This window comes from Canis lupus, chromosome 3 (genome assembly GCF_003254725.2).
Source record: "Canis lupus dingo isolate Sandy chromosome 3, ASM325472v2, whole genome shotgun sequence".
NCBI classification, from domain to species: domain Eukaryota; kingdom Metazoa; phylum Chordata; class Mammalia; order Carnivora; family Canidae; genus Canis; species Canis lupus.
Window position 1 is genome coordinate 59,872,313 of NC_064245.1, and position 21,992 is coordinate 59,894,304.

General features: G+C 47.2%; 1 protein-coding gene across 13 annotated transcripts in view; it reads right to left on the reverse strand.

Annotated features, from left to right (window-relative positions):
• The window catches only part of AFAP1 (actin filament associated protein 1), a 142,279-nt gene that overhangs the window by 100,597 nt on the left and 19,690 nt on the right, over nt 1-21,992 (reverse strand). For 2 of the 13 annotated variants that reach the window (XM_049108524.1, XM_049108521.1), the window contains exon 2: nt 11,960-12,008. The exons of 2 other annotated variants lie outside the window; for them this stretch is intronic. Coding sequence is in view for 8 of the 11 variants with exons in the window: in XM_049108520.1 (XP_048964477.1) it covers nt 128-152 (25 nt within the window). In the remaining 3 variants the exon portion in view is untranslated. Of the gene's footprint in view, nt 1-127; nt 296-11,959; nt 12,009-21,992 lie in introns of those variants that run through there. 9 more of the 13 variants (XM_049108520.1, XM_049108527.1, XM_049108526.1 and 6 more) reach the window with 9 other exon arrangements.

Genomic DNA, 21,992 nt, shown 5'->3' on the forward strand with positions numbered 1-21,992 from the left:
CTGCTAAGAGCTGAAATGCAGTTAGAAATGGGAGGCCAAATCCACTCCCGAGGCTCACCATCTTCCTGCTACAGAGCTGGCCTTACAGGAACACAAAGTGAGCATAATGCACGTCCGAGTCACCCACCTTCACACCTGCTTCCGCTCTGCATGTCAATCTGACTCAGCACTGAGCTCTGTAGGGGAAGGGCCCACCAGCGGAGAACGTGACGTTAGGCCTCAGGTGAGCTTGGTTCCTCTGATCTGGTCATGGTGAAGTGACAAGGCGCCAGGCTCTACTTCCATCTAGTTCCTCCTGAGAGCAGAACAGGAAGTGCCTCTGGGGCTGCGGACAGCAGACACAGAACTGGAGCTCAGACTGCGGGGGGAGCGTGGGGCTGATGGGCTTGTCTCCAGGGAAGGCAGGTGGAAAGGCCCCTCTGTCCCTGCCCCCCTGGCAGATGGGGCCCTCACTGTGCCCATGTGGACAGGGAGGGCTGGTGGGCACCGAGGGCTGGGGAACATATGTTCGTATATCAGTGGAAGCCAATTAAAGAGGACAGTTGGTCTCCCGTTAGTTTCTCAGGGTTTGGAGCCTGAGAAGCTCACAGAACAGGCAAGATTCAGGTTCCCAAAGACTGTGACGACTTGTACTCATACAGACTCTGGAATTGAAGCAACTGGAATGAAATTCTGCCCCTGTACTTCCTCACTGTGGCCTCGAGTACACAGCCACATCACTACTCCTCTCTCCATAAGCGGACAATGACAGAGCCTCAACAGGTTCCTTTTTAAATGTCCTTGTGTGAAGAGCTTAGCACAGGATAAATCCTCAATAACTATGACTGTTACCATCATCATCAGCGTATAATTACCTGTAAAAAACATTTTGTCAAGTACAATCTCTGCTTTAAAGAATAGTCATAAGATTAGAGAAGATGATACGTAACTTGTTGGGAACAGAGCATCATCTCACATAGTGGACCCCTTGGTTTGGAGAAACCAAACCTCATCTCCCCTATATATTTCATGAGACACCGTCCTGCAAACCTACTGAGAGCCCCTCTTCCAAACACGTCACTAGCATTGTTTAAATAACAACGTAATCTGTGGAGGAGATCATTGCAGAGAGGAGAAAACAAGCCCCCAGGAAGGGTGACTCACTCCCTCAAAAACACAAGGCTCACACGTGACAGAACAGGGTCTTCTCAGTTACAGGAGGTACCTCATAGAAGTGCTAGTTAGTCATTTTAGCAATTATCAGTTCAATAATCTGCACCTCAGTAAAGCAGAAAACTGTTCTGTGACTTTATCATTTATGTATAAGAGTGTGTATCCCCCTTAGAGGTACTTCTTTTCCGAGTTGATCCAAAGGGCCCTATTTCCAAAAAGAAAATGTCCCTCGTAATGTCCAAAATACAGCATAAGCCACAGTTAAGAGATTTTTAATACATATTTAGTTTTCCAGCTAAAGGATGTTAATCTGCTCCCTAAAATAAGGAGCCAGAGATTACAAAATAAACTAAGTACTTCTCATACCACCACAAAGAACCCTCCAGAGCAAACCTGACTTAATCAACCAGCTCCCTCCAAAGAGGGGTCTACACATGCCCCAGCTCCCTTCCTTCCCGCTCTCAGTCTCCCTCATCGTGTTGCCCCCTCCTTTGACTGGCTCCTGTGCAGTCACAGTGACATCTGCCCTCATTTCACTGATGGGGTTCCCATCACTCACCCTCTGGACAGTTTCTCTTTTTGCCTCCCGGGAGATCCTTCCTTGCATTTTGTTGCCTGGCCTCCTCTGCTGTTCCCACCCATCTTCTCAGACCTAGGGATTGTTTTCCTCATAGTTACACTCATCCCTGGATGACTCCCTCCAACTCTGTGACTCTACCCATTATTTCTATGATAATATCCCCTAAATTCCCATCTTCAGTTGAGACCCTGTCCACACTTCCACCTACCCTCTATGGGGAGACAGAGCTGAATCTAGCCTTCCTGAGGAATGCTGGAGAGATGCGGTCACATGTGGGAGACACTTGGGGGCAAGTGACAGGGGTGGTGACAAAGAACTGTGAAAGCAAAGGCCAGGGGACACAGATGGCACATTATGAGAAACAGGACACAGGGGTGAGCTCTGTGTGCCTTTAGATGAAAGCCAGCTGCTCCCACCAACGGTGGAGACTATGTAACACCAGCAGGCTCAGTCTCATACCAACAAGCTGGAGACACCTTACACCTCTGTGGCCTCTTTGCTTACAAATAAAATCAGCTAATTCTATCTGTATGAATTGCCCACATTCTGCTCCCCCCACCCCCTAATGCTCCAGGGTCTCTGGGCTTGGACCTCAGTCTTAGCTTTACAACCAGCTTTGGATTCCCCCTGCCAAAACCCATTCCTTCCGGTCTTCCTCATTTCAATAATGGCATCGCTAGTCTTCCAGGTACTCAGGCCAAAATCCCTGAAGCCTGTCATCCAACCTGTCAGCAAATCCTAGAGGGTCTCCTTTCGAAATACAGTAGACTAACCACTTCTCACCTCTCTTGTCATTTCCAACCAGGCCCAACCACTGTGTTCTCCAGCCCAGAGCACTGTGAGAGCTCCCAACCCATCTCTCCTCTGCCACTCCTTCACCTCACCCTGGCAATCCAGCCTCCACTTCAACTTGGTAATCAATGAATTGATGAATAAAAATATACACACACGCACAGAGGGAAGGAGTGAGGGAGACTGGAAGTACAAATGCTGAAAAATGTTTAGGGAATCCAGTGAAGGCAGACAGTTCTTTGTACTATTTTTGTGACATTTCCCTGAGTCTAAGATATTTCAAATGAGAGCTAAGAAACAAAACCCACCCCCTCCCCCTGTGAGCCTATCCTGTCTCCACCCACCTCCCCCCAGCTGTGGGGACCCCTCCTTCAGCCCATCTAGTTTCCACGAAATGGTAAAGAGCCCTTGTCCATCTTTTGTCTTAGCATGCGGGGCAATGGGGATATACAAATAATGAGTACGTACCCACAGCAAGTCCTTCAAGAATGAGCTGCTGGGGGAGAGGGTATAGGAACCCTGTCCTGCACCTTGAGGGCACTTTGTTCACAGCACTTTCAAAACTCTGCTAGTTCTGCACTCTGTCTGTCCCAGGCAATCCTGGGGGATGGCTCTCTGTGGGACTAGTCCCCAGGGGCCAGCAGAGCAGCCGCTGTGGCACAGATACATACCCTGCTCAATAAACCTTGGCCGAGTGAACCAAGAGCTCAAGAACAGCTTGTCTGTCAAGACTCAATAATATAAAATGAGATGATATGCAAATCATGCCTTTCTCATGGGAAGCAAGGCTAGGCTCCCAAACCATCCCTTACTAAGAAGGCAGAAGTGAAAGCATTCTTCACCACTAAGCACACTGAAAGGTGCCCCTGCCAGAGAAGATCCTATCATGATCACAGCACACACGGCCAGGAAGCCTCAGCCTCCCTCCCATCCCTGGGGCCTAATGAAACAAGCTGTGGAGGACCTTGGTAATTGTGAGGGTGGCTCCCTGCCCCAGGAGCCTCCCATACCAGGAGCTGGGGAAAGCAGGCTGATGAGGACCACAGGTAATTGGGGGGTAAAACAGAAGGGGCAATGGGCTGGGAAAGTGCTGGAAGCACTGGTAAATAGGGACGTGACTGGTATTGGCCACCCAGGGGGTGGGGCCTTGACAAGGAAACGCGTGTATGTGAAGGTGTGGGTGGGTGGGAGGGGGTGTAAGTGTGCGTGGTGTTCTCGTACGCACAGGAGGGGAACATCATTGAAGAGTCTGACTAGGAGGTGGAACAGTGATTCATAAACAATTTGGCCCATAGCACCTGGCTGTGTTTCACTTACTCGTGGTTTCAACAGACTCAAATGCACCCAGCTCCCTCCAGTCCAAGCCATAGCAAACACCTCCAATGGCCCTGCCAGGAGAACATCTGACTTACATACATGGCTGCCACTATCAAATTAACAGTGAATAAATCCTGATTGCCTACAGCCCACAAGAATGACATCCTGGGCGAGTTCAGTTATCCCTGAATCCTCCAGAAATGCTGCAAGGCAGGGCCGTAAAGAACACACCACACACCAGAGTGCTTCCCATGCTGTCTGTGCAGAATGTCCCCATTCCAGGTTACTTTGCAAATTGTCCTTGTGAATCTCTGTGCCAAATGGCCACTCACTTCCACGGCCTTGAATTGTGTGCTAAAGTAACTCATTAAGGAGACCCACGTGAGGCTGGCAACATGCGGACACCGGAAACCCAGCACACAGTGAACCAGCTGGACAGCGTGCTGGTGGCAGGCAGAGCACCTTTGGAGAATGACTCTGTCTCTGCCTGTGAGGCCCTGTCCCTGTCCCCACCCACCCCACTCACTCTGAGTGGGCTCCAACCAAACTAGCCTTGAAAAATAAACACAGGTCCATACACCACATGGAATTTGCTTCTGAAAGCATGTCTTGCAACCGACAAGAAACCGTAAGTACGACTTTTAAAGCTGCACAAGTGCAAACCTCAGAAACGTCTACTCATTGCCACGTGTGGATTTGGGCACGCTGTTACAGCACAACAACACTATAATTCACGGAAACCAAAAGAGAAGGATGGAACAAATCAGTGCAGGAATCAGAGGAAGCAGGACCTCCCGGCTAGAGAAGTAGGTCAAGAAAGGGCTGGGCTGTGAAGTTGCAGTGAAGCAGTGGCCTCGTGCAGGTGTTCTGTGGCCTCCCTACCCCCCAGCACCCCACCCCACATAGACAGCACCTTCTATCAGTAGGAATACTTCTGTGTCACACATGGCTTGAGGCCTACTGTACCAGGAAGAAGATCGCCACGGAAGGGAAGAACATCATGGTGGGGCCTAAAACATGATTGCAAGGCCAGTCCATAAGTCACACATGGGAGGCAGCCCCGTGTCCGCCTATGCCCAGCACAGAGGTGGACAGAGTGCCTGTTACACCTTCACCTCCTTGCTCCGCTATCACTTCACATTGAGTCCCTGACTTCCCTCGGACTCCAAATTTCAGGAATCACATATTTTTTTAATTTATTTTTTATTGGTGTTCAATTTGCTAACATATAGAATAACACCCAGTGCTCATCCCATCAGGTGCCCCCCTCAGTGCCCGCCACCCAGTCAGCCCCACCCCCCCACCCACCTCCCTTTCTACCACCCCTTGTTCGTTTCCCAGGGTTAGGAGTCTCTCATGTTCCGTCTCCCTTTCTGATATTTCCCACTCATTTTTTCTCCTTTCCCCTTTATTCCCTTTCACTATTATTTATATTCCCCAAATGAATGAGACCATATAATGTTTGTCCTTCTCCGATTGACTTATTTCACTCAGCATAATACCCTCTAGTTCCATCCACATCGAAGCAAATGGTGGGTATTTGTCATTTCTAATGGCTGAGTAATATTCCATAGAATCACATATTTTTCCATGGCTTCCCACCCACGATTAAAATACAGGATCCTGATGAGGACATCTGTCCTGCCATCACTTTAACCTCTAGTTTTGCAGGGCCACATGCTTTTGGTGCCACCCAATGACCACACACCACAGCCCTGGAAAGGTTAACTGCCCACAGGACAGCAGGCAGTGGCCCCTCTCTTCTGGCCACTGTCCCTCCGGAGAGCCACACTGGGACGATGCCCTTTGTGGACAGCCCAGAGGAGAGGTCACAGAGAGGGAAGGTGAGCAGGAGGACAGGTGTGCAGCCTAGGAAGAGAAAGTCAGGGAGCACACTCTCCCTGTAAGCATCTTTAGATTTTATAAAGTGAGGAGAGAGGGGCTAGGCCAGTTCTGTTGCCGCATTTCCTTTTTTTTTTTTTTTTTCCCTTTTTTTTAACATGTTATTTATTTGACAGAGAGAGAGCAAGCAAGGAGAGTAGCAGAAGGAGAGACAGGCTCTCTGCCCAGCAGGGAGCCCAATGCAGGGCTCAATCCCAGGACCCCAGGATCAAGACCTGGGCTGAAAGTAAGTCCTTAAACAACCAAGCCACTCAAGTGCCCCTGTTGCTGCATTTCTAAACCCTGATGTTTAAAAATGTAAAATCTGAATTCAGACAAAACAAAAGGGTATCTCTTTAATAAACGTACTCTCTGGTGCTCAGTGTCACTCATGTAGAAAATCATTTAGAAAATAATAATCATTTAGAAATAATTAACATTTAGATGATTGCTCAGGAAACCCAGGTTATGTTCTAAGGCTCACATCCTCGTGCAAAGTGCCAGGGACTATGCCATGGAACAGAGCTCTCCTGCACATCAGTCAATAATATATTCAATTACCTATTAAAGAAGACCTTAATTAGCTCATGTACACCTGAAATACAGATTTGAAAAGATTTGAAATACAAAGAGAAGACAGTCTGATAGCTCTGCTTCAGAATTTTGGATGGTGCAAATAACCCTTCATGATTTCAAAACAATCGGCAATCCATCTTCCCTGCCTGCAAGAGAGCAATCCTTCTGGACCCAGCATGCAAAAGAGCCCAGCTGGCGAGGAGACAGATCATAATCAGTTCTCTGTGGGATCAGCTAGTCTCGGGTCCCAATGTAACGCACAGGAGTAAAGAGCTGTCAATGACCAAACATCTAAATACTTACCCCCTCACCATCTGCTGCTCCTATCATTTGAATTTAAAATTAATAAGACCACCATTAAAAGGTAGAGTTGCTGCCTACATCTGCTGTTCTAAAATAATGGATAGTGACTGGCCACATAATGGCTCAAGCTGTAACATGGATACGAGTCCACAATGCTTAAACTCTAGGCGGAGAATAAAACGAAAATTGCAATTCTCTATTTGAGTTTTCCCCTTTTTCTAAAGTCACCGTTCCCCAAACTGCTTTGATTGTCTTGTTTTATAAAATTTATGAGAAAATGTAAGGTATTGTGAAATTTAAAGGTATTGTAAAAAATCACTACTTTCTCGGGGTACAAGATGTGTAAAGATGATTTCAGCTGCTGGGTCTGTTTTCTGAGCCTGTGGCACTGGGGTACATTTTCTCCCCCATTCCTGCATATTTAGATTCACGGAAGACAGTCTGAGCAGGAAAGAGGGAAGTGAGGCGAGCAGTTGAAAGGCTCTGGTCCCGCTCTAACCAGGTGATCCTGGGCAGCTCGCTTTCTCAGGCCTCAGGCTATATATTCCACCTGCACCAGAGTAAAAGCCCGTGGGCACGGCGCCACTGCACGCTATGCGTGCTCACACACGCACACGCACGCACACACACAGCAGCATCGCTCACCTGCGTGAAACCCTGTGACAATCAGCTAATTTTCCGAAGAACTGTTCTACACATTTCCATTTATGACCAGCACCTTCTTCTAGGTTAAGCATTTGGGCTGATGAGACATCCCGCAGCAATTCGTGTGGTCCCACTGCCCACAGTCCCCCTGCTCCCTACCCATGCAGCTTCTTCCAAAAGCATTTTTCATGACCGGGCAGAAGGGGGAAGAGTAGCTGTCTCACCCCGCCATTCATTCAACAAATACTAATCGGTGTGCCAGCGCTAGTGACAGAGACAATAAGTAGGTCTTCAGGGAGCCCACATGTGTGTAGGTGCAAACAGACAAACCAAAACACACACTAGGGAGTGAAAAATGCTGTACAGAACCATGCCGCGGAAAAGGAGAAAGACCATCTCCACCAGAGCCGTGGTGATGCTAATGCTGTGACAGGTCAACAGGGCATAGGACAGACTGACAAAAGCCTCTGTACAGTGACACCATTCTCCCTCGAGTCTTCTCTCCTCATAATGGAAAAAAAAAGGAAAGCAGGGGCATAAAGCCATTTTGAGATGGTTTCTGATTTCAGATATCTGGCCATCAAACCCCTGCAATTTCAAGGAAAAGCTGATAAACCATATGGCTGACAGTTGAAAGTCTGTGTTTAGGAGCGACTCTTAAATATGGGCAAATGTGTTTGTTTATGTGAATGCTCCGGGCCCTCGCTCGTGCAAATCGTGCTAACAGAACTGTCCGTGTTTTGCCGGATTCACCAGCTTGCCACAAACAGCCTTCCGTGCCTTTTCTAACTGTTTATAAATAGCACAAACGCCCAGATATGCACATCGAGGCAAGCTGTCCCTTCAGCTGCCGCTGCTGTGACAATGAGCCAAATCAACCCGCGCGCACCGCACACCGGGGCCGTCGGGCCGTCTGACGGAGGATTTGTCCAGCGGCCTGCCTTCCTTGGAGGTGGAAAGGCACAGAGGGGGCCCTACTCTCCGTGCAGGACAAACCACGCCGCAATCTCTGGATGAGTTCTGCCCCCACATCCACCTGCCCCTCGTCCTCGTCGTAGCCCCGTGGCTTCCCCGTGTGCCCATCCTGAAAGGCTGCCAGCAGCCCTGCCACAGAAGCCTGCTACCGCTGCCGTCACACGCGGGAGGAACAAGGAGCTGCCCAGGACCACGTGCTAATGAGAGGGCCCTTTTCACAACCGGAGTTTCCTGGTGCCCAAAATAATGCTTTTCCATCACACTATTTACATGGAGCTGAACTCAGGTTCTTTCTACTAGGTCAGCCGCCCAGAGGTATTTATATGACACAAACCATGATGACCTGTTAGCATTCTATCTTCTAAAACATTAAAACAGCAGCATTTATTCTGCACTCAGAAGGTGCCAGTCTCTGAGTTTTATCTTACATTACAGCCCTATAAAATTGCCACCATATCACTCCCCAACCAAGGCACAGAAGGGTTAAAGAGCTTGTCCACGGTCACAGGTTATTTCTCCTTTTTTTTTTTTTTCAAATTTACAAAAGTAAATACTCCTTTCATTACAAGTGTTATTAAAACAAACATACTTAAGATGCACTAAATAATAAAATAGCAAAAAGTAAAAGTCAGATTATACAAAACAGTGAAATTCTCCTTCCACTATAATCACCAATCCCAACCTCTCCTCTGGGGCAACCAGTGCTACCAGCATGTCACACGGCCCTGCAGAGCTGCTGCCGTGGTTTGGAAATAAGTGTGCCACACACACAAGGGAGATACTATACGTCACCACTGTATCGCCTGAGCAACTTGAGGGGGTGTGGCTACTGCACCTCCATCATCCATGACACACCTTCCCTACCACCCGGAATAAACAGTCAAGGTGAGAAGTCAGCTTGTCACCCAAATACGGCTCTGAAACACAGCTCCCGGCTGCCAGCTCCCGTCCCTGCCCCGTCACGGTATGGCTGCACATGTTCAGTCATACTATCTGCCGGCAGCCAGAAATAACTGACAGTAGTCATGGCAGACACGAATGTGCCACGCAATCCACTGCTCTTCAAGCAGAGATGTGCTGCAGGGACTATGGTCCAGCTGCCGGCTTCCTTCCCACGGCAGCCTGAGCCCTGAAAGGGTGTCAGAGGCCTGGCCACATTAGCCCAAAAGGGGACGCTGGGACGGGCAGTCCCTCTCCTGAGCAGCATGCAGGCTGGCTGAGGCTCTACACACCTACATCACAGCCCACCGCTTCCTCAGTCTCTCTACTCTCCTCACACCACTGATCCTGACAGACGCCTTCCCCCCACATCTGCCTCCCCAGAGCCCACTGCAGCTGGTCTGCTCCCTACCCAGGATACCCCCAGCACAGAATTCTTCTGTGCCTCTGTGTCCCTGCTACCATCTTGTGCTACTTTTGCAATCACATGGGAGTACTTAGCTTACAAGGTTTTCACATTCTGAGTCTTTTTATAATTCATGATAAATACTTGGAACCGTCCTGGTGGAGCTATTCATACTATTACAGTGAGTGATAAACAGATAGAGGCCTCTCACTGCCACTCTCCCCCATAGATCCTCGTCCTCTGCAGGACTTCACAGCATCCTTCCCATGGCAAATATCTATTCCAGTGCACATACCAGGGCCCTCTTTTAAGGATGCTCCTCATCAATGGGCAACAGAAGTCATGCTTCCCATCATAAGCAAAGCCCACTTCTTCAGTGCACACACGCCAGAGCCCTGGGGTGGTTACGGCAGAGTGAGGATATGAGGCTTTTCCCTAGAAAGTCACTATCCCAGCCCAGAACAGTTATAAAATATCTGGGCAAAAGATGGGAAACTCTCAAACCAAAAGACATGAATAGGCAAGTCAGAAAAAAAATCAATTATTTAAACCCCACTAATAGGGCACCTGGGAGTCTTGGTGGTTGAGTGTCTGCCTTTGCTCAGGCCATGATCCCAGGGTCCTAGGATCAAGTACCACATTGGGCTCCCCACAGGGAGTCTGCTTCTCCCTCTGCCTATGTCTCTGCTGCTCTGTCTCTCAAGAACAAATAAAATCTCAAAAAAAAAATAATAATAAACCTCACTAATAATCAAAAAAGCAAATTAAAATGATATCATCTATTATTTATCCAATTGACAAACTGCTTCAACTACTGGTAATATTTAGTATTGGTGAGGATTCAGTGAGGCAGCTGCTCTCAAGCATGGCTGATGATCATGCAAACGGAAACCACCTTTCTTTTCTTTTTTTTAAAGATTTTATTTATTTATTTATTTATTTATTTATTTATTTATTTATTTATTTATGAGAGAGAGAGAGAGAGAGAGAGAGAGAGAGAGAGGGGCAGAGACACAGTCAGAGGGAGAAGCAGGAAACAACCTTTCTGAAGAAGAGCTGGACATGTCTACCAAGATCACCCACACCACATACCCTCTCTCACACCAGCCTAAGAACCACCTGTGCTAAGATGCATGCTGAGTCCCTCAAACAAGGTTTTTGTTACCTACTGTAGTACTATAAACTGTAAACCTCAAACATCCAATGTTACATAAATATTTAAGATATAATTTAAGATACATATAAATTGCATTTCTGAAAGTATAATTCATGATGTGACAAAAATGTCCATTTATATATAGGGAATAAAAAAGATCTTAAACAGATAGAATACTCATTTTATTTTTAAAAAACATAATTTTATGATTAGAAAAAGGAAAGGACTAGGTCTTAGTCTAGGGTCTCCAAGATTCCCCACTGAGCCTCAACAACTGGCCAGGAGAACTCTCAGGACTCGTCACACAGGCATACTCAGAACTAGATTTATCATGGCAAGAAGAGACAAAGCACAATGAGCAACGGGGAAAGGCACAAGGTGCAGCGGACTCCAAAAGTAGGAACCTCCAGGGTCCTCTCCCACAGAGTCACACAGGACAGCACCTGGTTAGCGCTGGCACCAGGAAGCTCGTTAGAGACCCAGCGTCGGGGATTTTGCTGGGGGCTGGGCATATGGGCCCCCTCTGCCTGACATGTACCAAGGTTCCAGACTCTAGGGAGGAAACCAGGTCTGTGGGCATGAACCATGCTGTCTGCACAGACAGCTCAGGCTCAGTGGTGGGAACCGTCCCGACACTGAAGTTCCAGATACCAGCCATGGGCCAAGCTCACGAGCAGGCCTCCCAGAGGATGGGAGTCTCTGGCCTGCTGTGGTAATGCTGTTCTGCACAAGGCTGAAACGGTCATAGTGCTGAGGTCTGATGAGATTTGTGTTCTTCTTTATCCTCTCTCATTTCCAAATGTTCAATAACATGTATTTCCTTTACGATCAGGGAGGTGTATTACACACTTTTAAGAGCTCTGTTTTGCTTGTTTTGCCTACATGACATCAATTTTTAGATCACATAGAGGGTGAATTCTGAGATTTACAAATGTCCTAAGAAGACACAGCCAGGGAGAGAGAAACGCGGGAGAGCCACCAGGGGGATGGGCGGTCCTTGGTGAAGAGTGGGGATGAAACTCCACCGGCGTCCTCAAGATTTCCAGCTTTATTCTTGACCAAACAAGCTGGAGAGTCAGATTTCGTTCCTAATACGGCTATGAGCAGGCACTATTTTGTTTTTAATGCAAAGATCTCTATATTCCGAGCACCCCCAGCAGATAGCACCATGGCTCTTGTCAAGACAATTTCATTTCTTTTAATGCCATTGAGTTTGAAGATCATGAAATCTCCTTACCTGTGCTTCCTTCTGATGACACTCACCACAGAAAGAATTTCAGAAGAATCTGAAAGTTAAAAACAAACATGTATGGAAATATGCAACCCAGAACTCAATCCATGACTCTACAACATCATTCTCACAACCCAGAACTCAATCCATGACTCTACAACATCATTCTCATGGTTACATTTCCTTAGGTGTAAAAGGGAAGGGAAACACTGCCTGCCTTGCAATCGTAAGAAAACAGATGTAGGAGAATTTCAATGATAAGACGTTAGTATCAGAAGCGCCTCACATAACCATTCCACAAATGCCTATGTGCTGGCCCTTACGTCAGGCCCAAGGAATACAGCAGTAAATAGAACGGACGTAGCCAGATAGAGCTCAGAGGGCCCACAGATCACTTGAAAGAGAAATCGTGAGTAAGCTGTGGGGGTGACAGGAGGCAGCCTTTTAGCAAAGGCTCAGAAAAAGACTCTGGGACTGGGGCTTGGGTTACAACTCCAGAACTACCACCTGAGAGCTCTGTGACCTCAAGCAAGTTGCTTCAGTTTCCTTGTGTCTCAGTTTCCTTATCTGTAAGATAAGGATTCAAACAGTAGGATTACAATCCTCCTTTGACTGTAATGAGACTTTAGGGAGTTCATGTCTGTGATGTTCTCAGGACTATGCCTAGTCACAGAAGATAACTGTGGAGATAATTTTTGCAAGATAAATATAAATATATAAATTTTAGGGGCCTTGAGATGTAAATGAGACTCTAAGTTGTACATGGAGAGATGAGCAAAATTTTCCCTGACCAAATACTCCTCAACAAGTCTAATGAACTTTATTCCAGGAGCATTCCCAAGAAATTAAGGCTTTAGATGCTACATCCTGGCAGTATTAAAATAGTGCAAAATGCCCAGTAAATAAGCAAATTTCAGAAATAATTACGTATGTTTCCAAAAACACATATAGGCTTAAAGTTTTCCCAAATTTAAAAGCACAAAGCACTTTCACATATATGACCTCACTGACTCTTGAAAAACCCTTCAGAAGAAGCGTAACAGAGGAGGAAGGTCATCCAGTGACCCTGTGTGGACTGTCCACAGTCAGAGAGCCGGTCAGTGGGGAGAGAAGAGACTGAAACAGTGTCAGCTTGTGAACACCACTCTCTTCCTTCCACACCATAACGTGCATGCACCCACTCAGCTCCTAAAACTTTACAGAAATCCCAACACAGAGACCTGAAATAGCATGCGAGAATTTCCATGATGCAGACATGCATCTTATTCTCTGTCTTTGAGAATGCTTCGCTGCCCTTCAGCTGCAGAAGCAGAAACCAAACTGCGTTCCCCAAGCCGAAAGCAGTGTTTTCTTCTCAGCTGGTACTCTGGGGTTAAAGGAACAGGAGATCATTCCACAAAATTACTGTTACGCTTCTCAAAAAGGAAGTATGACTTTCACAGAAAAATCTATTCCATTTGGGAGAAAGGTCCACTAAAGCCACAGCAGGGTAATATATTCATACAACAACAATTAACTTCATCTGTCACATAGTGAAATCCCAAAGCCCTCTGGGCATACAGCTGCTTTCTGAGCCTAAATTAAACTCCAACTGAGAAACAGGTCAATTTTCTAAAATATTCTTTCGCAAACATCGTAAGCAAAAATTCCTTTAGCTTGCTTCTCATTTTCCAGATGGAATACCTCTGTTGGACTTACTTGAATTTAGGCAACCCTTACCACAGCCCAGACACCAAACCAGCCACTGCGGTGACAACACAGACAGACGTGGTACAGCAAGACCCTCGAGGAGCTCACCCTGGGGGAAGGGAAGGCCACCCAATCACAACCTTAAAGCAGCTTACTGATTGCTATCACCTATTTCAGCTTTGGCTCTAGCTTGAATGGAAGGGAAGGGAAGGGAAGGGAAGGGAAGGGAAGGGAAGGGAAGGGAAGGGAAGGGAAGGGAAGGGAAGGGAAGGGAAGGGAAGGGAAGGGAAGGGAGAAGGAAGGAAGGAAGGAGGGAAGGAAGGAAGGAAGGAAGGAAGGAAGGAAGGAAGGAAGGAAGGAAGGAAGGAAGGAAGGAAGGAAGAAAGAAGAAAAGAAAGAAGTAAGGAAGGAAGGAAAGAAAGAAAGAAAGAAAAGAAAGAAGAGAAAAAGGAGAAAAAGAAAGAAAAAGAAAGAAAAGCATACACAGCACATCCCATTTCTATATGGAAGCAATCAGATCTGAACATTAAGTCGAGCTCAAAGTGTGGGGGGCAGGCACCAAGGGAGGTCCCTAGAGTGGGAGAGCTCATTCACAGGGGTGAACACACATACCATTTGGAGGTGGGGAAGGGACCCAAGCACAGGGGCGACCCCAGGGCTTCAGGGATGCCCGCACATCTGGAGGAAGGAACAGAGGGCAGGAAATCTGAAGCCTCCAAATTGAACAGACACACACAGAACTCCTCCCCAAATGGGTGAGGGGTTACTAGGATGCTAAACAGAACACTGTCCTACCCAGAGCACAGAGCCCTGGTACAACAGTGAGGAAGACACAGGGCCACCAGGGCCCCCAACTCGGCCCATAACCTTGGTTGAGCCTCTTCTTTCTTTTTTATTGAGGTATAACTGGCATATCACATCATGTGAGTTTCAGGTGTACAACATGATGACTGAGATTTGTATATGTTGCCAGTGATCATCACAATAAATCTAGTTAACACCCTCACTGCACACAGTCACAAGATTTCCTTTTCTTGTGATGAGAACTTTTAAGATCTACTCTCTTGGCAGCTCTCAAATAGGCAAAACAGCATTATTAATGACAGTCACCACACTGTACCTGGTACTTGGTTAAGTCCCTGATCTTCTGTGAGCCCCAGTAAAATCACCAGAAAAACAAGAGACGTGAAAACCCACCTGCCTTCTTCACAGAAATGCTGAGAGGATAAAACAAGATAATGGATTTTAAGGGTCTTGCAGAACCATGAAGCAAAATACCAATGTAAGGAGTCATTATCACCATTCCTTAAGTAACCTGCACATAGAACTGAGTTTTACAACCCATGTTCCCCCGACCTTCGCCTGACAAGAGCATTGTGAGTGCAGGCAATCTAGCTGGGCCAGAGTCCAGAGCTCGGAGGGCCTCAGGCAGCTCAGGACTTGAGTGGTGTCACTCCTCCGGAAGGGTCAGGAAGCTTTCTGAAACAGAGAACCAAACTGACCTACAAGACTACATTTTATCTTTCTCGGATATGCCTGAGGTCATCCAAAGCCTCCTCACAGCTAAGCAATCCAGGGCTGTCCCCTGCTACACTGTATATTTCCACCTCAGAAGCCAAAGGGCATTCAAATGTTACATGATGATGGGCCTAAACAGTAGAAATCACGTGAAGCTAGAACCCCAAAAAACATATTCACAGAAAGGATTCAGCGAAATCTGCTTCAAATATGTTCACTATCGCCTGCAGCACTTATCTTCTGCCTCTTTCCAGCTGACTCCATGGATGCTTTGACTGTCCCTTGGCTTTCACTAAGACCACGGAAAAGTAATACACCTGCGTGCCCCTCCCAGCGGAGCACCAGCCACACCACCAACACATCTCCCAGGGTAGTCCCCAAAATCAGGCTGCAAAGTCCCGGTAAATGTAGACAAACAACTCCCCAGCCGCCATGTTCTTTCTCTACTCCCAAGGAAGATGGGTTGAGATGATGAGTCTTGAAGTCAGAACTAAAAGAGGCCATAAGCAACATCTAATCGGACCCTCCTGCCACAGTACAGCAACCTAACACCCAGATAATAGCAGAGCAGGAGAGCCAAAGCCAAAACCCACTCACCTGACCTCGGGCCCAGAACTCCTACAGCAATGCTGCTCTGGATCTTCTTCCTAATGAAGGAAGATAAAGCAGGGCCCTGGCAAAGCCATTCCATCCATACTAAAGCCATTCAAGAGCTGACCTAGCACATATTTAAAGACAGGCACTTCTTGCCAACTGTATGAGCATGAATATGTAGAGAAATTTCGGCTATGTTTCGACTTGCTGCCTGTGTTCATAAAGCACCAACTGCTCGTGGTCCAAGTGCACACAGTGTACCTCTTCATCATAATACCCTATTTATCCTGCAGCCAGGTGTCCACCCACTGCCCTAGACAGCATGTCCGTGAGCGCAGGGATCTATAATCACTTTCTATCCCCAGTGCCCAGCCTGTAAGATACCCAATAAGTGATTAATGAACTAAGTTACCTACTCAAACATTTTTAACTTGCATTAACAAAGTAAGATCTATTAAGTTTTGTTGATGTGGAGATAGTACCACACAGCTTAAACCTTAACTTGTGGACTTATGCTGTGTTCTCCTAGATTTCATTTGCTAAGTATTTAGTGAGCACCTCATGTGTGCTGGACATTGCCAAATGCAGTGCCAGGAACCAGAGTTCAGATAGGGCTCAGAATCGAACGGGAAACAGAAGAAAACCAGACAAGGTTTGGTGGGAGAGCTGAGAAGAATAAACACTGACCACGGAGCGAAGAACTCGCTTTGTCCAGCTGGCATACAGATAACACATGCTTCCTGCAGCATGCGATCGCATCCCCTCGGCGACTAACGAAGCTATAATGCAATGGCCCCCTGCGTGCCAGATGTCACTGCAAAGCAGGGTTCAGGAGAAGAAACCAAAAAACAAACAAAGCTCCAGGATTGTGCTGGAATACAGATTGAAACAGATTGAACAGGCAATGTTCCAATTAGGAAATCCCCTGCCTATACTCTTTTGAAACTCAAGGTACCCTGGAGGCTGATATTTAAGTGGTATATTAACCCTTACCAGTTAAAACCAAAGAAATCTTTGGTTCAAGGGCTAAGGATGAATTATCTTTGGCAAATTTATTCACTCTGAGTATTTCCATTAAGAGAATTATGAAAATTACTGAGCACTTACCATGTGCTAGGAACAGGCATCAAGCTACATGCTTTAAAGACATGTTTGTATTTAATCCTCAGAATGACGCTGGGAGGAGATGACAATGGCTCCTATCATCCCATTTTACAGTTGAAGAAAATGAGGTCTACACAAGTTTTAAAACTTGCCCCAAATTACACAGTTGGAAAACCCAGGCAGCTTGCCTCTGCAGGCCCTGCATGAAGACAAAGTATTTATAAACTGTCCAGAACAGAGCTGGTATAATGGACTATAATAAATACCAACAATTCACACCTACGATCATTTTGTGCTAATCAAACAAGATTTGCTACAGTTCTGCACAACTAACCTGTCAAATTATTCCGAGAAGAAAAAGTAGAGTGGGTAGACACTGGAATAGAGTGAATGACTGGTAGACATTCGTGGGATGAGGCATTATCTGCACAATATTCTTTACTCGCCCCACAGCGCCCAAAGCCATTCCACACTGATGAAAGAAGGAGGCCCTTGTGTTGCCTGGAATTCTCATTCACCTTGGACATGGGTTCTCAACCTTCACCATCCATCAGAGTCCCCTGGGCAGCTTTTCAAACCTATAGACACCCAGGCTCCATTCCTGAAGATCCTATTTCAACTGGTGTGGAGTGAGCATGCATGCTTTTCCCAGAGACTCCCACCTGGCCCTGGGTGCACCTCGGCTGAGTTCCCCAAATACTCACTGGGGTTCAGGTTGAGTAAGAGGAGTCACCACCTTCTCCCCTCAAAAAAGTGTTTACAGTTTTCTCTGCTTTTAGGATAAAGAAACTAATGTCAGAGATTTATTCCAGTCCAAACCAAATAAACTCCCAGTGAAACAGTGCTCTTGTATAAGTTTACATACAAACAGCTTCCTTTATCATCCCTGGCAAGAGCCAGAGCATTAACTCTGAGCCACGAGAAGTCTGCAGAAATGAGAAATTCAGGTCTTGGCCGTTTGCCACATTCCACATGCACCCTCCCCTAGAAGGAAGGCTCAGCTACAAGGTAGATTAACCATTTTATCAAGAATGGAAACAGAAAAGCAGAGCTCAGCCTGGAGTCAAGGGGCTGGGGATCCCACTCATGGCCCCACTGTAGATGATGAGTGATGTCACGTCAGGGAAGTCCCTTCTCCTCGCTGGCCCCGGTCTGGCTACCAGTGGATGAAAGAGAGGTAAAGCCAAAATGCAGGTGTTACTGCAAGCTCCAGGTTCTCACAGTGATAAAAGGAATATCTGCCATCAAGAAACTGAAGTACCTTTCCCCATTCCTTAGAATCAAAAGTAGAAGCAGAGAGCGCAGCGACCATCTGACCAGGTGGACCGGCCACAGAACAGATATGCAACAACCAAGAGGACACAATCAGGAATGCCATGGATGATGGCTTCCTCACCCACCCACTCACTTGTTCATTCCACAGATACCTGAGGCACCTTCTATGCTACTCACCCCACCAATTTCCAGCATCTTTTTGCTGCACCCCCTCAAGTACCACACCTATCATGTCTGATCATCACTAACCTGTTTGCTGTCAGCCACCACATCACAGATGAAGCGGACTACAGCACAGGAGGCCCTACCCCCGCTCAGTGATTACTCCCAGACTGCAGCACCCAGAGTGGCCCTTCCGCCTTGGGGCACTTCCCACCCTTGGCTGATCCAGAGCTCCCAGATGGCTGTCCTGTCCTAGCAGCTGTCGCAGGCTGTTCTGAGGCCACGAAGGCTACAAAATGTACAGGGCTAATGTGGTCCATCTGTCTCTAGTAGATCTTGTGCTTGTCCTGCTGGTCACTTCTGCAGACGGATGGGTTAGGATGGGCTTTGGCAAGTTACCATGGAGTGACTCCCCCATTCCTCCCACAGGAGTGCAGACTGGCTAGTTAGCAGTGAGGACAGCTTTCTTTTCCATATCTCATTGTGCATTCCTGGCCCTAAAGCACTCAGGCCATGCCACCAAATATAGGCAAGAAAGAGCCTCCTCTCTCTAGGTCAACGTGTAGGGGGCATCCCTGGGCATCTCTAACTCAGCAATAAAACAGAACATGCCCCACCCCCATGATGTAGGATATAAAACACAGGTGCTCACTGGTGTCACCAGCCAGAACCACAGATGTGTTTTGAAGAGTTTTATACAATTATTTCCAAAGTGCTACTCACACAGTGCCATTCCTCACGTCTGTGATGCTTTACGGATGGCAAAGCATCACCACATCTGTGCCACTCAACAGCTTTGTGTCATACATTGAGTGTATTTATCCTCATTATCCTCATTGTTTACATGGTGACACCAAAACTCACAGAAACTCAGTGACTTTCCCAAGGATGCTCAGTTAGTGTTAGACCCGGGGCACAAGGCCTCATGATTCCAGAACAGATCCTATTGCCAACATCCCATACGGTGCTTCCAGGGACCCTCACCTGGTCTCAGAAGGGCAGAAAGTAGGTCTGTCCTCCAAGGCCCTCACAATGTCAGGGACAAGTGGGGACAAGCCTCTAACAGAGAGCACACACTTGCTCGAGAAGGTTACACAGGACAACACAGGCCCTCTGCGCTTTGGAAGTCTTTTAACGGCAGTGTGGGGAATGACATGCACAAGGTACTCTCTGACCAGGCAGAGGGAACTCTGGGGACTCATGTCCCTCCTCAACTGCAAGTCAGGGCTCTAAGTATGAGCCAAGACAGAGCAGACATGCCCTGGAGAGCAACGGGCATAAAGTCCAGTTAGACAGGTGGATGGAGAGTGGTGGGGATGAGGAGGGGGCTTCTAGTCCAAAGGCCTGGTGAGTAGGATGTCCGTACCCAAGTGAAAACGAGACAGGAGAAACAGGCTTGGAACAGAAATGTGTGTATGTTTAATTTGAGAAACATGAGCAACACAAGACGAGGAACACTGAATTATCTTGGATTTCCAGAGTCTAGCACAGGCTACACATGTGGGGGCTGTCAGTGAAAAAGAGAGACAACAAGGGGAAGGAAAGTAGACAAAGTGGAGGAGAAATGACCACAGGCTCATGCCAGTCCCTGGATCCTGAAGGCAGGGACAGAAACCAGGCAGTCATCTACAACTGTGCTCAGTTCACGGACTCGTTTACCTAGCCATGCCAGAATGTGCTAGATGCTATGTCAGACCCTGCAGAGCCCCTGATCAACACCCCAGAGCTCAAAGAGAATGGGGGAGGCATGTGATGCAAATGAGCAGGCAATCCGTAAATCAGGACAGACACAAGGACTGTGAGGGAGCCGCAGAAGCAGTGGCTGACTGTGCGCTTGTACTCCCTGGTTTTCAAGGTACCCTGCCCAAGGCTCACACATCACCGTGATGGCACGGCACCTTCCACCATCCAGGGCACTGTAAGAATCATGCAGAGGGCTTACCAAAGAAAACATTCTGATTCCAGAGGTGGGGATGTGACAATCTGCATTTCCAACAAGTTTCCTGAATGACACTGGTGTGTGGCCCAAGGACCACTCTGGGGAACAAAGGAGAGGACAGAGACAGGGCAGGCCCCAGGCAAGGTACTAGTATCAATCCCTGGGGGCTGGTTCTGCTTTTGGACACGAACTCGGTACGGACCCTGATCAATACAACCAAGTTCTCCAAGCTTTGGATTCCTGAAGCCAAAATGAGGACAAACACGGCCATAATAGTCTTCAGAAGGAAAGAATAGATTAATGTGTGGTGAAGGAAATCCTACCATATTTTAAAAATTTACCCTTTACGGCAATTTTCGAAGGGTGAGTTTTTAAAAATCATTCATCTGTGTATTTTCCTGCATCATTTGATTCCTTTACAATGCACATATAACATTTTTTACAAGAACATGAATATATTTTTAAAGAGCAAAAAAGCGCACATTTAAATTGTTAGAAGAGTTTTCCAATGGATAATGAAATCAACCAAATGCTTCACAATCAGCATCTTTTTTATAATTAAACTTTTTTATTTTGAAATAACTATAGATTTACATGTAGTTGTAAGAAGGAATGTGGAAGGACTTCATGTACTCTTTACTCAATCTCTCCCAGGGGTAACGTCCTGCAAAACCACAGGGTGATGTCACACCAGGATCCTCACACTGACACAGGCAGGATACAGAACATTCGGCCACACGGGGACCCCTCCTGTGGCCCCTTTACAGTCACATCCACCTCCCTCCCGCCTCGCCTCCTCCCTGCTTGCTATGTCCTGATTCTACTCTGGTCACCGTTTCTGTAATTTTGTCATCTCACGAATGTCCTATAAATGGAGCTCGACAGCACAGAGTCACTGGGGTTGCCTTTTTCTCATTCAGTTTAATTCTCCGGAGACTCACCCAGGTCGTGGCTCGTGGCAGGAATCTGCTCCTTTTCACGGGGAGTAGTGTCCCAAGCTGTGGCTGCACCACTGTCCAAGCAGACACCCCTCCGAGGACATCCGGGTGTTCCCGGTTCCCAGCATTTCTGCAATAAGCTGTGGTGGGCACTCGCGGGCAGGGTTCCGTGTGGACACAAGTCTGCATTCCTCCGAGACAAAACACCCAGGAGCGCACTTGCTGGTTGTGTGTTTAGTTTTTTGAGAAACTGCCCAAGGGTTTTCCAGAGTGGCGGTACCATCTCATCCTCCCAGCAGCCATGTAGGAGGGGTCCGGCTTCTCCACATCCTCACCAGTGCTTGGTCGGGTCGCTGTTTCTTACTTTGGCCATCTCATAGGTGTGCAGTGACACCTCACTGGGGTTGGATTCCCATTTCCCTAATGGCCAGTGAGGCTGAACGACTGCCTATGCTCAATGGTCACCTGCTTGTTGTCTGAGATGAACCATCCCTGTGTCCTTTACCTGTTTCCTAATTGCACTGTCTGTTTGACTGCTTTTGAGAGTTTTTACACATTCTAGATATGGGTCCTTTATCACGCACGTGGTTTGAAATATCTCCTCCTGGTCTGTAGCTCATCTTTAGGAGAGCGAAAGGTATTGATGCTGCTGAAGCCAATCAACCCAGCTCTCCCTTCGGCAGAGCATGCAGCAGTGTGCAGTATGAGTAAGGGCTCTTTGCCAAGCCCTACATCTCAAAGGTTTCTGTGCTTTTCTTCTCAAAGCTTTCTAGTCTTACATCTTACATTTAAGTCCATGATCCATTTTGAGTTGATTTTT